The sequence below is a fragment of the Phoca vitulina genome, unplaced genomic scaffold (assembly GCF_004348235.1).
Source record: "Phoca vitulina isolate PV1807 unplaced genomic scaffold, GSC_HSeal_1.0 scaffold5, whole genome shotgun sequence".
Taxonomy (NCBI): Eukaryota; Metazoa; Chordata; class Mammalia; order Carnivora; family Phocidae; genus Phoca; species Phoca vitulina.
This window is the reverse complement of record NW_022589708.1, coordinates 12,251,183-12,266,609: the sequence shown is the minus strand read 5'-3', so window position 1 is coordinate 12,266,609 and position 15,427 is coordinate 12,251,183. Positions and strand designations below refer to the sequence as shown.

General features: G+C 41.1%; 1 protein-coding gene across 20 annotated transcripts in view; it reads right to left on the bottom strand.

Annotated features, from left to right (window-relative positions):
* DOCK9 (dedicator of cytokinesis 9) overlaps positions 1–15,427 on the bottom strand; it is a 283,110-nt gene that overhangs the window by 37,698 nt on the left and 229,985 nt on the right. For 10 of the 20 annotated variants that reach the window (XM_032402708.1, XM_032402715.1, XM_032402707.1 and 7 more), the window contains exons 37-39: positions 15,373–15,420; positions 12,654–12,790; positions 4,560–4,675 (exon numbers count right to left, since the gene is read on the bottom strand). In XM_032402708.1, the coding sequence (XP_032258599.1) occupies positions 4,560–4,675; positions 12,654–12,790; positions 15,373–15,420 (301 nt within the window). Of the gene's footprint in view, positions 1–4,559; positions 4,676–12,088; positions 12,133–12,653; positions 12,791–15,372; positions 15,421–15,427 lie in introns of all 20 variants that reach the window. The other 10 variants (XM_032402713.1, XM_032402717.1, XM_032402711.1 and 7 more) reach the window with 2 other exon arrangements.

Genomic DNA, 15,427 nt, shown 5'->3' with positions numbered 1-15,427 from the left:
TAAGGGAGGGACTAATCATAAAACTTCCTAGCAAACCGTAACATGGCTTGAAAGACAAGTGTTCCTCAGTACTGATTTGGCTTCTCTTTATTTATTTTTACTGTATACCAGCAACCAATTCAGAGGTAATCTTTGTGATATCTTAATTCCAACAAAGAAGTGCCCTTACAGGTGTCAGCTGATTAACGGGCTGGAAAAAATATCGAAGTGAGGTATATGAAGTAAGGTCCTCTAAAAGTACGTTTGTGGGGGGCCTGGGTGGCTCAGTTGGTTAAGCGTCTGCCTTCAGCTCAGGTCATAATCCCAGGGTCCTGGGATCGAGCCCCGCATAGGGCTCCCTGCTCAGTAGGGAGTCTGCTTCTCCCTCTGCTTCTTCCCCTGCTCCTGCTCTCGCTCTCTCTCAGATAAATAAATGAAATCTTTAAAAAAAAATAAAAAGATAAAATTAAGTTTGTTTTTTCCAGGCTTCTCAGGCACTCTGTTAAGCAATGAATAACCAGACAAGCTTGGTAAGGTGGGAAACATACAGGCTTTGATCAGGCAGCATTTATCATCTGCACAGGTAAACTGAGTCTTACTATTCTCGTCTGTAAAATGGCGACCCTAGAACTGACCTTGCACAGCCACTGCGATTACGCGAGTCAAGTACAGAAAGCATGTGATGCATACTTGGGTCTGGCTCAGTAAGTGTTGGCTAGCAGGATTTTAACAGGTCATGGGTTTTACTCAACAAAGCAAAACAAGAGGGCCAACAGTTCATACTTCTCACCGTTCGGCCAGATTTTCTCACACCAGCAGTAAATTCATACTAACTGAATGCCGTGTAAACCTGGTTGCCGAGCTAGAAGCCAGGATGCAGCCACTGTGTCTAAACGTGTGGGACACTACAGAGCTACACCTTCAACTACGCACAAAGATGTGTGTGTTTGGGAGAGGGCACACGTCTGCATTCTGCACAAGTAGGCAAAGATGATTTTAATAAAAAAAGGTCAGGAGGCCAGTATCTCAAACTAATCTTACAATTGTGCCAAATGACTGGAGATAGCTTATGGCCAAGTAATTCTGTTAAACAGCAAAGTATGGCTAGAGTATTAGTGTTAAGATTTACCGCCTCTTACTTTGGAGAAAAATTTTACTCAAGGAATAAGTTTTGTTTTCTTAGGTCCAGTGATTCACAGATGAATGCACAGCTGGTAGGACACCTGGAATTCACAGGGATCTTCATTATAACATGAATACTGAGGCACAGCATTGAATTTCATCATGTGAAAGAGAAACAATTTAATGAGCAGAAAATGGGACTTAATTAACTGAATATGATATAATTCTCAACCATGAGCAGCTGTTCACCAACTGGAAAAAAAAAGGTTGTTTCCAGTGTTTTGGGAACTGCTTACATGGTTTGTTGTCTGTGAACATTACTTTTCACAGGGGCCACCGTTCTCCCTAATTATGGCTGGATTAAGGTTTGTGCAGATCTGGATGTGAGCTTTCCTTCTCTCAGCACTATCTGCTGGAGACATCCAGAAGAGATGGTGCATACAAAAATCACCAGGAGCCCTGGTCTTGCTGTTGAACTGGCCTGTCTCCAAGTTCTTACCCCAGGAGTTAAATTTTCCTTCCTCACTCTCTCTGGTCAAGGTTGTGCTTCCCGTTTTCAGGATTTAGTCTTCTTGGGTTCTGATCCCAAAACCAAGAATGCAGTTAAAATCACTCACACTAAGATATAAGTAACTCCTCATTTCAAGGGGTAAAGGACCTCTTACCCTGGACACACCCCTGTGTACCAGCTGCCTTCTGTAATCTTCCAATCAATTTTCTTTCCTCCCTCTCTCTGCTGTCTCTTTTTCACTAATTAGAAAGTTATATACACTAAATATAAAAAAATTTTGAACATTCAGAAAGGTCCACAGCAGGAGGGGGGAAGCAAAAACAAAACCACCCTTCACTTCTCCACTCAGAAATCAACACAGGTAACACCAGAGTGTATCTCACTTCTACTTTTTATCCCTGTAGACTTATAGTGAGGATAGGAAAATTTCATTCAGGAAAGTAAATGAGACACTAAGACAATATGAAAGGCATGACTTCTCTCTAGCAACAAGGTGGAGCATAGGTTATAAATAAATCTCAGGAACTGTCTGATGTGGATGCAGGTTTGACTGTTATAACACGTCCTCCTAGGGGAAATGAGCCTTTCAGAGAATGAAGACACAACATCAGTAATTTTTAAAGATCCAGGAATAGGATGTAAACGACTTTAAACCCTCGGTACCAAAATGAGATGTCTAGAACCGTGCTATTTAAGACAGATACACCTTTCCTGGGCATATGGCACTGAGTTTTATTTAGACAGCGCTTTAAGAATCCACCTCAGAGCAGAGCTGTTTCAGTTGCAAATGCTTACCAATCACTAAGGTGACCTAATCTCATGTGTCTTTGCAGACCAGGCTTATGGTTGTGTAAACCACACCACAAACTCCCTAGAAGTACCCAATATCCAAGTGCCTCTGACCGTCATGGACTGATTCTCACCAGGCAGCTCAAATCAAGAAAAGGCACAAGGTAGAATTGCTAAAAATACGTTCTCAGGTTAAATCTGTAAACACATTAAAAAAGATTACCAACTATTTAAAGGCCAGGGTTGACTTGGGATCGTGTTAATCACAGACATTGTAAAATTACCAGAGAAGAATCGTATTTTTCTGCATGTAACGACCTTGGTTTACAAAACACACCCTTTTATGTATTAAATGAGAGAACATATGTGAAAGCATCCAACACAGGACCAGCATCTGGTAAGTGCTTGGTAATATTCTCCTCTTTTTTTCTGTATGGGATCATTCAACTACCTTGATGTCCCTCAGCTTATCTTTTCTCTGTCCCTACCCTGCCACCACCTCCCACCCAACGCCTGGCTTAGTGGGTGGAGAACGAGGGCTTTGGCAGGCCAGGTGTGCAGTGATCCTGGGCAAATTTTCTGACCTGTCTCAGCCTCTCCTCATCTGTAAAATGGGGATTAAAGATCCACGAGGCCAGGCTGTTGTGAAGATTAATGCTTGAGGCACAAAAGGCACTCAGTAGCAGGGCTTAAATCTTTTCAAACATTTTCTCTCATTAAGAATGTGTTTTCTTGGCTACCTTTGGCAACTTACTAGACGTGGTCAATTCAGAGACTCAGTCACGATAGGGCTTTATCTGTGGAAGATGATTTTTCTCGAATTACGTCAGCTAACTCAATGCAATAATTTAATTTTTCTGAAATGCTCCAGATGATGCCTCAGCTGAGTAAATTATTTGCAGGGCAAGATCCCAGTGGCTGCTTTGCCAGTGGGCCTCAGGGACCTGTAATCTAGGCCAGGTAAGCCTGCAGTGGGGCATGACGTCCCTTCCCGCTGTAGCATCTGCCCATCTTCCCACTTTTTCATGGGGGCGCTGAGCTTTAAATGTTTCTGCACACAGGCATGTAGACTTTGAAAGAGATCACCTCAGCACTCAAGCTCAATCCTCCCCCTGGGTCTCTGCACTTCTAACAAGCTCCCGGGTCTGCAGCTGCTACCGGCTGGGGGACCACACTCCGAGAGCCACGAGAGTGGAGGCTCCGTGGAACAGGACATGGCTGCCCCCACACTCATTCGATGAGGGTCTGTATTTCGTCTCTCCACTGGGTTCCTAGTAATGACATTTTGGGGGGACGTGAGTGGCGTGGCTGCTGAGAAGAATAAAGGTATCGCCTAATAAAGTGACATGATGTCAGGGTAACTATTTTTACCCTAATAAAGAAATGTGCCTTATGAGAAGCAGAGATAAGGTAAAGCAGAAAATGACTTCGGTTATCTTTTTCAAATATCCTTGGAAATACACTGTTTCAATATTCATAGCATTATCAACACTAATTCAACTTCCTTCTTCTGCGCTGGAAATGGAAGCAATCAATTAGCAAGACTGCGAAGTGTCAGGTTCCTAAAATCAAACGAATGGCTTGCGAGACCATTTCCATCTACTTGAATATTACTTGCTGAAACCTAAAAATAAGACCGAAACCACCTTTTATTTTCTATCCTTGAAATGCTTCTATCACTTAATCTACTGACATATTTTTTTTTAAATTGTAAGAGGTGAATGTGTTTCTACTTATTGCTCTTCTATATATAAATAGCTAATTTTAACTGCTGCTACATTTGGATATTCTCATAGATAGTAGGGGCAGAAATGTCTGATTAGGTTCCTATACTTATCATCCTCGAGGGCACAGAAAACCGTGTTCCCCAGGTGGATGCTTTCTTCCGGCCAAGAGTTAACCACCTCCAGGGACTGCTTCCATCATGTGCAAGTGTGCAGCACACCCTGACCAGCTAAACTTTATTTCAAGGAATTCAAGTCATTAACCATGGAACGCTTTCATTAAGGTATCTTAAGGATGAGTGGTTTCTTTACAGGGGCAAAAACAGTTGCTGAAATAAAAAATACAACACAGGAAGTTCTTGCTGGTTCCACTAAACGAGCAGAATGAATTTAAAAGGTAAAGCTCTGACCGCGCCCAGCTGTTCAATACAAACCTTAAATGCCAGTGTAAACAGAGAGAGTGTGTCTAGAGCCGTGAGGCACACCTCAGTAGCGATGTTGGCTTCCAGCAGCGACTGGTGAAGAACGTCGGCGTCCGAGTGGCCGTAGCCTGCGTGGATTACAACACAAGGTTACTGCCCGGTGACTGCAGACAAAGAGGCTGGCCGCACAGTATGGTCGCAGTCAACTTTTGATTATTTACAGAAGGCTTATTTCCCTTTTTCAGTGGTGGGGTGGGGGTAGGTAATTAATAATGTGTCCGTTCAATTAGAACTTTTTCAGTTCTGGAAGGGAAAGAAGAGCAGCAAACATGTCCTGTGTGCTATGTGCCAGCCATAACTCTATGAACTTGACATGTATTAGCTCATTTAATCCCACAGCAGCCCTGTGAAGTATGTACATTATTAAACCCTCCGAGCAGAGAAGGAAACTGAGGCACAGAAAAGCTAAACAGTTTGTTGGGGGGAGGGGGCGCCTGGGTGGTTCAGTCGTTAAGCGTCTGCCTTCGGCTCAGGTCATGGTCCCAAGGTCCTAGGATCGAGCCCCGCATCGGGCTCCCTGCTCCACGGGAAGCCTGCTTCTCCCTCTCCACTCCCCCTGCTTGTGCTCCCTCTCTCTCTCTGTCAAGTAAATAAATAAAATCTTTAAAAAAAAAAAAAAAAGAAGAAGAAGAAAATGAGCCGGGGGTCAGGCTGCTGGCCCCTGAATCCAGCTCAGCCACTTGCTAGCTGTGTGACCTTGGGCAAGTTATTTGACCTCTTTAGGCCTTAGTTCCCTGATCTGTAGAATAGGGATGATAATAGTATCCACCTCAAAGGGTTGCAGTGAGCATTCAATTGGTTAAGATCTGTGAAGTTCTTAGAATAGTGCCTGGCACATGGTGGATGGCCGTGTCTAAGTGTTGAATCGATAACATAAAGATCTGTACGATCAGCCAGAATGACGAGTGATAATCAAGAGTTGACTGCACTGCTAATAGTATTCTACTTGCTTTATCAAAAAGCATGAAAGCCAGTACATGTCTGAAAGAAACGTTTAAGAAAAGGAAAGGACTTGAAGAATCATAATTTAAATACAAACTGGTATCTTCTACATGCGGCTGTAAAAATCAACTTAGTCCTGACATAAATGTAGCTTGACATACAATTTGAGATATTAAATTATGAAATAATATGCATTAGCAGAAATACATATAGGGATGCAGAGACGTTACAGTACTGATCCAGAGGACAAAGAAAGATGGCAATATAATAAAACATCATATAATGTCCTATTCCAAGGAGCAAAAACAAATCAACACTTACTATGTAGGTAATTTTCTTTATGCTCCAGAGAGGAGAACATTTTCTATATAGATCAGGGAAGTGAAGTAGAGAAAACCTAGAGAATTTTCTTGAGGCCAGTAATGGGAAACAAAACCCAGAAACTACACTCCAAATTCCTTATCCAGGTCACTGTATCACAGTACCTATTATTAAGATAAAATAAAGTAACTAGCATGATGTTATTCTTACTTTGATAAACGTCAGAGTTAGAGTGATTTTTAAAAGACTACAAAAGAGATTTTCCAAGCTGCCGGGTTGGTCTCAAAATAGGCTAAAAATACTATCATGTGTTTTCATCCAGTGTTCCTCTGCTTTTAGAAGGGTGGTTCTGAAGCTTTGTGGTTGTGGACTGCATGATTTTCACACTGCAACAGAGTTGATGTGCCTTTAGAGGGGCTCCCTAACACCCTGGTGCCATGTAGTTCTCTTTATGTTTGCTTTTTTGGTAAGAAGTCTCCCGGAGAAAGAAAGATGGATGTACTTTGGTACTAATTTCAATGCACTGCCTTTGTAAGCTAGGGCATCACCTCATTCGACATGGTTTGTTTGGTAAGATTCAGAGATGGTGAAAGAGGAAAACAGACTGTTAATTATGGCTAAAGTGATCACAAACTGGGGGAGGGGGGGATACAACACCTTTTATTAGACCAACCAAAATTATTGGTCAAAAAGACCCTTTGAGGGCTGCTGAAGTTTTATAGTCTGGGTGAAATCATATAAGGAACTTGTTTTGGTGATCATTTTAATATTTTTCTTGGCAAAGAACTGAAGTTTTCTTTTTCTAGGTAACCTCTTGGCTAAGTGTATGCAGGCGTGATCATTATAGATGCAAATGCCTACACACTGAAGAATTTCCACAGTATTTACTTTCAGCTGAAGGTCTGGACCCATTCAGGACTGGAATTTGGTGATATGTTGTTTTTAAAACACAGTATCAATGGCCACGCTAAATGAAGTTTTTATGTAATTATGTATACGCGTATGGAAACATGACAATGACAAAATTTCTCTCAGCTCTTACATCACCCGTGAATCTTGACATTGTATATCTAATCTCCTTAAGGGTAACAGTCAGATTGATATAGAAATGTCTGCCTGTGTCTGAATCATCTAAGAATAAAAGAAATGATCCTTTTAAGCCACAACTGGTTATAATTTTGTTTTTCCTTAAACTCCTATCTCAAAAAATCAGCAATATTCCTGAGCCAGTGTTATTAAAAAGTCCCTAAAAATAAAGGGCAGCGTGGAGAGGTTGTCTAAGTGGTAGAGACTGCATGGACAGTTCACCGAGGAGGGATACTCCCATGCAAACTGCTTGTCTCAACGCCTAGAACTAAGTTGTGCATGAGGAAAGCCTTTAGTCATTGGTCACCATGTTACAGGCCAACCCAGGAAAATGAAACGGACTTGGTACATCCAAAAAGGGGTCTTAAGAAAAAAATGCAATTTCTTAAAATATCGGTCAGCAACGTTGTGAAGCTGATTAAGCGGATTCTCACCGGGGCAAGTAAGGAATGCTGTGTTAACCTACTGATCTCCCCTACTGAATAGTGGTGCCTTGAGGCACAGGGCACTGACTATCTTCAGCCAGGCTGATCAGAGAGAGGAGGAGGACTTCCTTGATGTGCCATCTTCGGCACACACGTCATGGAATGCTTTAGTGTCCTTAGGACTCACTGCTCACATTAACACAATTTTCATTCTCTTATCACTCTGATCAATGATTTCTTCTAAAATCCCCAAATCAAAAAAAAAAAAAAAAAATCCCCAAATCTTTTAAACACACAGAGGCCAAGGATGAGATTTTCCCCCCCTCTAATGTCATCTGCTATGTTAAGACTTAATTAACTTACTCTGTTTAATAAACTCCTGTTACTAGAACAGCTTGACGGACTAACGCTGACCACATCGGTAAACCGTCTCCCCTCCCCAGTGCCACACCATCAGAAGTGATGTGGGGGGAGGGACACAAACACTCGCCTTTTCCAAATGTCAGAGGACATTTGGGCTCAAAGCGAGATACATATTCTTACAGGAGGCACTTTCTTTTCAACAGGTGCCTTTACCCTTTATGAAACCAGAATTCTTGTTTTTATTGTTAATTTTTTTCTTCTGGCCCACATAATATGAATCCAGAAAAATAATACATTTTATGAGAAAAAAGTAAATACTACTGAATGACAAGGAATCTTCTTGCTAAAAGAAGTCCCTAAACGTGGAAGACCTAGTCCCCTAGGACTATAGTATTAACTCCATAATATTAACTCATGGTCTGTAGCTTTTACTAACTGCATATATTTTTGCAAAGTATCAGAAAGATCAGCCTCTACATTATCTATTTGTTCTTCTCTGTCCCACTTTTATTGCTAAGAATATTTTCATCACAAATGAGCGAAGAGTAGACAGAATAAGGAATAATATTCCAAGGCAAAAATTATGTGATTTGCTGTCTGTCCTCTGATTCACACAAAAAACCAAATATGCTCAAAATGATTTGTGGAATGAGTCTATAATCCCAGAGTTTATACCTGAGGAAATGGTGACGCCATCTGCTTTCTCTTCTCTGAAGAATACCTCAACCTAATGTTTAGCTGTGTCTGAAAATAGTACCTGGTATGGGATATACATTCCAAACTGTGAAAACACTTGGTTTAAGCATACATTGTAATTTAAAGTCCTTTCTAAGGATATTAAAAATATAAACATGCCTGACTTTAAAAAGGCATTGTGCCAGACTTTCTCAGTCCTGAAACCCCATCAATTGCAAGAAGTACCAATGACTGGCTGCCATAATGGATGTAATGTGCAAGATAAACATGTGAGATAGGTCTGTTATAACTCTAAGATATATCCTGATATTAGAAATGCTAGAAAATGTGCAAAAATATATTTCTAAATCAAGGAAACCTGCCTCAGAATAAAAAAAAAAGTGGCTTCATGAACAAACATTTCATTTACTGTCTTGAGTATATACTTTTAAAGCATCCAAGTCGATTTTTTACCTTTTTTAAAAGATATATTGTCATGCTTAAGACCTTCTGAAAAAAGGGGCACCTGAGTGGCTCAGTCGGTTAAGCGTCTGCCTTCAGTTCAGGTCATGATCCCAGGGTCCTGGGATTGAGCCCCATGTCGGGCTCCCTGCTCAGTGGAGAGCCTGCTTCTCCCTCTTCCTCTGCAGCTCCCCCTGCTTGTGCTCTCTCTTGCTGTCTCTCACTCTATCTCAAATAAATAAAATCTTAAAAAAGAAAAAACCTTCTGAAAAAATATTAATATTACCTCAAAGGATATATGTGTTCTCTGCATTTTTCCTGTTGATTCAATATTATATACAGTAAGGGAATTTAATTATCACTGATACTCACTGTCTTGCTTGCACTTCATAGATGTCAAAGAATTTCAGAGTTAGATGTGGTCTTATAAGCCATCTCATCTAACTCCTCACCTCCCCGTGTGACGTTTAAGAGACCTGGACAATATCCCCAGTGGGTCCTCATCCAGTCTCTGTTTTCACACCTCCAGCTCCAAGTGCCCACACTAGCTAATGGGCAGTTCAGTTAGAAAATGCTTTTCCATAATGACCTGAAATCGAATTCTCTGCAACTTAATCCGATGACCTTGAACTCTCTCTTACACCGAATTATACAAAATGCAGGTTTTCTTCAAGTGTTTCTACCTCTTGTCTGGCTTTTCGCCCTATCATACCAGTGGGAAATATCAATTATCATGCAAATGAATATATTCCTAGAGCAATACATAACAGCGAAGTAAATGCAAACTGTTATTTTGTATGTTTTGCACATGTATCACTTACTTGCAAACATGTCTGACTTAGCTTCCTTCCCACAGCATGGTTTATGTAAAATATTCTACATGCAGCAATCACTTTCAATTTGCCATTTGACATAAATAGCTTCTGTTGATACACAACAGGATGAGCTTTACAATAAAAAGGTCAATGTCTTAATGTTGTAAACATTTACTTTTTGTGTATCTAGGTAATGACCCAAATATAATGAATCTCTATCTTCTGAGTGTTTTTGAAATAGTGAAGACTATTTGGCCACAGTGGGATTTATCATTTTCATTATTTCCTATCAAAATCCAAGAGTAAAGATAAGACCCTGGAATGGTTACATGTAAGGTGCATATGGTGTCTTTCCCACGACCTACATGGATCTGCTAATGGGGGCACAAAACTTGGCCTCCACTGGATTAAATTTCTGGCGGTCCTCTGCTGCCCCCAGCTGGTCAAACTGAGGCCTGACAAAGCCTCTCCTCAGAGAAAAAGACAAAACAAAAAATGCAGGTGGTGTATATGGGGAGGGGGCATTCTTCCTATTTTTATTCTTTTCTAAAATAAATTCAAAATAAATTCCAAAATAAATTTTAGACTCTGGCACCCTGCTAATCTCTCACATACTGGATTTACATCATATTGGTTGGCCCAACAGAAGGTACTGTATTCATTGTTAAAGAGGACTTTTAAAAAAAGACATATATGGCTACAAATTTCCCATAAAATACCTAGGCACAGGTGTAAAGAAATCATGTATGTATATATACGTATACATGCTCACACACATACACATGTATACATACAGTATATACTGCTTTTTCTGCGGCTTCTGGGAGAACTGACAATTTGGAGCTCAAAAAGCCAACAGAGGGAAAGGCTAAAGTCACTTAGATACATCATCAGATTTAGAGATGTAAGTGGAGACTGAGTTCTAGGAGAAGATGCAAGGACTGTGAGACACCAGAACCAATTTGGGATGAGCAGGAATTGTAGGAACACAGGAGAAGGCTAAAAGAATCAGCTACACACTGTTTATAGGGAAGGCAGAAGGAGAGACACTGATTGAGGATGGTGTCACTGAAAACTGACTGAAGCAAAAACCACAGGATGAAAGAGGAGAGAGGCAGGAAGGACGGGCTCTCTGTGGGCAGCAGGAAGAGAGAATGGGAATCAGCCATGTTAGCAATATGGTGCTTGGCTGCAAAACACAGCCAGCTGTCTCTCTCGTCCAATTCAAGCCACCATCGCAGAATCTGTTTGCAGTGGGAGGAGCTGCGGTCTATCTCAGTGGATTAAGGTTATACATTCATGTGTTGATCATTCGTTTTACTTTTGTTTGTTTTCTGTGTTTCCTAAATGATTATCTTTGGAGTCGGGGACTTGGTCTGCAGATTGTTTTTTTTTTTTTAAGTGCTTTAGAGTTTAAGTTTTATTCCAGCTGACAGTGAGGTAGTGCCTCTGTTATAAACTATCAAAGGCAGTGTGGCAAGTCCTGCAGAACAGTGAGAATTTAATTTGTTTGCTAAATAGGAAATGACAACTAAAAACAACAAAACTTGTTTTGTTTGTTTCAACCCCTTGTCTGCAGAGCTAGAAAAAGCCCTAACTGACAAGATATGGAAAAATCAAGTATTGTAGCCTGAGATGCATCATGAACATACATCCTACAGCGGAGTGTAGGACTCAGCACTAGCTCTTGAACGCCACCGATTCGGTGTGTGGCAGGCAAATATAATACTGATCTAAATTAAGCTTAGAATTTTACCAAGAGAGTCTATACCCATTCCATCAAACTTTGCTGGGATGAAAGAGTGGATAGCTGCTGTATTTCGATGCCTTGGCCTTCTTACTCTGAACTATTATCAATTTAAAGCATTGGGAATATTGTCTTTACTCTTAGCCTATATAAAGAAAGAGATAGGAAGATCACAGTGAGTGGAATTCTTATGATCAGAAATGATGAGAAGATATTAATAACTATACATTAAAGGCATTACTTGGAGTGAGAACAAATAATTGTCTACATAAGACAGTAACTAGCTATGTTATGCTTGGAGAAAAGATGAAACAATTCAGAGAACACATCACTAACAGAAATGGTATTTATTATAAATGATGGCATCAGTTTTTTAAAATACCGCATGGTTGGTAACTTTTAGGTTTTCTGCTTTGAGAAACCTTTAAAGAGACAAAACACTTAAGTTTCTAGAAATAGTATATGATGCCATGTCTCCTCTGGGGATATGAAAATGGTAAATTAAAAAATATGCTCCCACTTTTTGGTAGAACCTCTATTGTGAAGTTAGAAAGCCCCAAAGTTAGGAAGGCAAGATGAACAAAAAGGTCTCGGTTTGCAAGTGAAGCGGCCTCATAAGCAGACTTCAACCTGATTAAATCTTACCATTGTCTACAGAAATTCCAAGCACACTTGATATCTTTCTCACACTGAAAACACAGAAAAAGTCACTTTGTTATTGGCTTTTCCACACCCTCACAAATTGATTCATGGGCTTAATGTTTTCACAGCAGTTTAAAGATTAACATACATTCAAAGCTGGAATGTCAGAATGTGGACACTTGATCAACTACATGCATGGGCTCAGAAGAACGAAAGGAACCTGCCCCAGATGTCCTCAGGACTTGCACAGGGAAAATCCAAATATTAAATTAAAGATATCAGAGAATGTTTGGCTGTCAAACCCACCAAATTTTACGTTAAAAATACTGAATGGAGGGGGTTGGGACAAAGGGTCCAGCACTTTAGGTCTGGTGCCGTAGCTGACCATGTTCCACATTGTGTCACTCTCCTCCAAAGAAGGGAATTTCGCCATGAGCTCTTCATCCCACTTGCTCTGAGCTAGAAGAAAAGTCAAGTTGGTGATGTGGTGTGGTGCGGCCTGGGGCTCTCCCCTCTGAGATGTCACATGAGATGGCTGGCTGTTACGATGGTATGTCATGGGACTTACTGTGGTTAAAAGTGAGAGAGTTATCCAGGCTGCCCAGCTGCTGCAATCTGGCATGCATCATTCCTGTTCTGTTACGGGAAACAGGCAATGTCTGAGATTTTCGATCATGAACTATGGGTCCCAACCCCTCCTGGTTCCTGCAACATGAGTGAAATGGGGTAGAAGCAAAAGTTAGACTTGTTACACTGCAGCGAGACGAGGAGGGTTAGTGAGGCCAGGACACAGCACAAGGGGACCGGCCACACTCCGACCAGGAGCAGCGCGGCCTGCCTGGGGCCGGGTGAGCCGGAGACGCACACACAGGCGGCAGCTCCTAACAGGTTCACAGCAAAGCACCTGATGACGAAGAAGCAAAAACCAAGCCAAAGCAGGGAACTTTTGAGTTTTAGAATGTACTATAGAGATGCTGCTTTTTAAAAACTGGAGCATCAGTCCGACATGGTGCTAAAGGTTAGCGTTCTGACAACTGCCAAACACCATGAATCTTTTCCGGTTATATATGTTATTAAAGAGCAAAAAAAAAAAAAAAATAATTTTTTTTTTTTTAATGAAAACAATGCATTGGAAGAAACAGAACAAACATGCAATGAGAGGGATTATATGAGGCGGTTTTAACACCTTTATTCTTACCCAGGCAGGAAGGAGAAGAGCCACACACTTTGTTAAACTTGTCAGCAGTCAAGTAAAGAAAATAGAAAAGTGATCTGGGTTAGCAATCAAACAGCTAACTTCCTACTGTGTACCATCACCAGAGCAGATGAAAAATGAGACCCGTGCTGGAATGACACCTGTCCCCCGGCCCGTAGCCAACCGTCTCCCTCACTGTGTTATTGTGTGGAGTAGAACAGGGCATGCATGGAGTATCATCGGGCAACATGCTGCTGGGTGATTTCAGAGGGACACAACGAGAAGACGCAGTATTCATCAGACCGGACTGCCACGGAGGGCAGACATCAACAGCGTTCAGACTCCTGCTCAGGATCTTTGTCACATGGAGCAGAAACCACAGGAATTTTCTATAAAGCAGGGCACATCTTTCCACAATGCACATAACAAGCAACACCACCTTCCACTCCCACCTTCCTATGCCCATCTATTTTTAGGACAGCCCAAGGAAGCACACTTTTACATGCAAATATATACAGGGTGCTTGTAAAGTCAGAAGTTTTTTTAAAAAAATTAAATTTATAGCCATTAAATAAAAAATAAGTTCTCAGTTACACAAAACCCAATTCTAAAATATTTTGTTGGGCAGAAATCTTCAGCTTCCCACACGCACCATGTTCAACTCTGCGGCATGTCACCCTATTTTGCACAACGCTCTCCAAATGCCATCTTGTGCTGTGGGTGACAGTTACTGCAAGAAGGCTGTGAAGCCTGCCAGGCACAGTGCCTTCCGGTTACAAATATACTGTGTGCCCATCCTCACGGGGCAGAGTCAGAGGGAATGAAGTCAGGGTGTGAGGTGTCACTGTATAAGGTCACCTTGTATATACTTGCATTTGGTACTCAAAAGTGCAAATGTATAATTTACTGTTGCAATAAAAAATGACAGTTAAAATGAGAGAACTTTAAGTGCCACCACATTTCGGTTAAAAATAAATACGAATAGGATGAAAGCGTAAAATATACTCTCTAAATTTGCTCTTTAAAAAAACCCCACAAACTTTTATTGAACATGAAACATAACTGTGGAAATGTCTCAAATATCCCAAGAAAAGAACATATTAACATAAAAAGTAAAATCTCCACACTCAAAATAATCTTAAAAATCTTTCCTGTTTCATTGCTGTAAAACAGAATTATAGATAAGAGAAAAAACTCAATCACTAGTAAATTTTGAAGCTTTTCCTAAAATATAAATGTTTATCTATAAATAAACAATAACAATGGAAAAATAGGATACTTAGACCAACCCCCTAAATACATTATCACAGGATACACAACATGGACAAAAACAAATACAGATGCACCGAGCAGCTGCAGAGCAGGAGTGAGGACGTGGTAAGGACAAGATGTGCTGTAAGGAAATGCCTCCAAGAAGGAGAGGCTTGGGTGCCCCTCACAATGAGGTTCCAGCTCCCCTTGAACTCGGTATGGATCTCAGAGGATAGTGTGGGGCAGGGCCGTGAGGATTTATGAAACTCAACCAAGAGTTCTGGTCAGACAAAAGCAGGGTATGGACAGCTTATTGGGACTAAGAGGAGAAAAGGCTCCATTGCAGAGAAGGTTTTTACGGAAGTCCGAACAAATCTGAGATGGACTGAAAACGTTCTTCTATGAAGAAAAAAGGAGAAATGGTTATGTGAGAAATTAACGTCTTTGTAGCTGGGAGAAGGAATGGTAAAAAGTGACCTCTGAAAGTCAAACAGGGGAAGTGAAACCACTGAAGGAGGAGAAAAGAGCAAGAAGACACACCTGGGGGAGCTGGGAGAAGAGGAAGGGGACACGGAAGGAACAGAACACGGGGAGCATTTGGAAGGAAGCACGCAGGCCATAAAGGGAAATCCTTCCAAGACATGTGCATGAGGCAAAATGAGACAGAAGGAGTGTGGGAACGCAGGCGAAAGATGCCACCAGATTTGACGGTAGCAGTCCAAAGACATCGCGGCTGTTTATGAGAATTCCAACTGCCAATCATCACAGATGACAATTTCCACACATTCAGATCCAAGTAATACAGGAAATGATACACATTCAAACTAAACCCCCACAGTACCTGGCTATATATCGCTTCCCCATGTACTGGAACTGGTGTAAGCAGACTCTGCAGA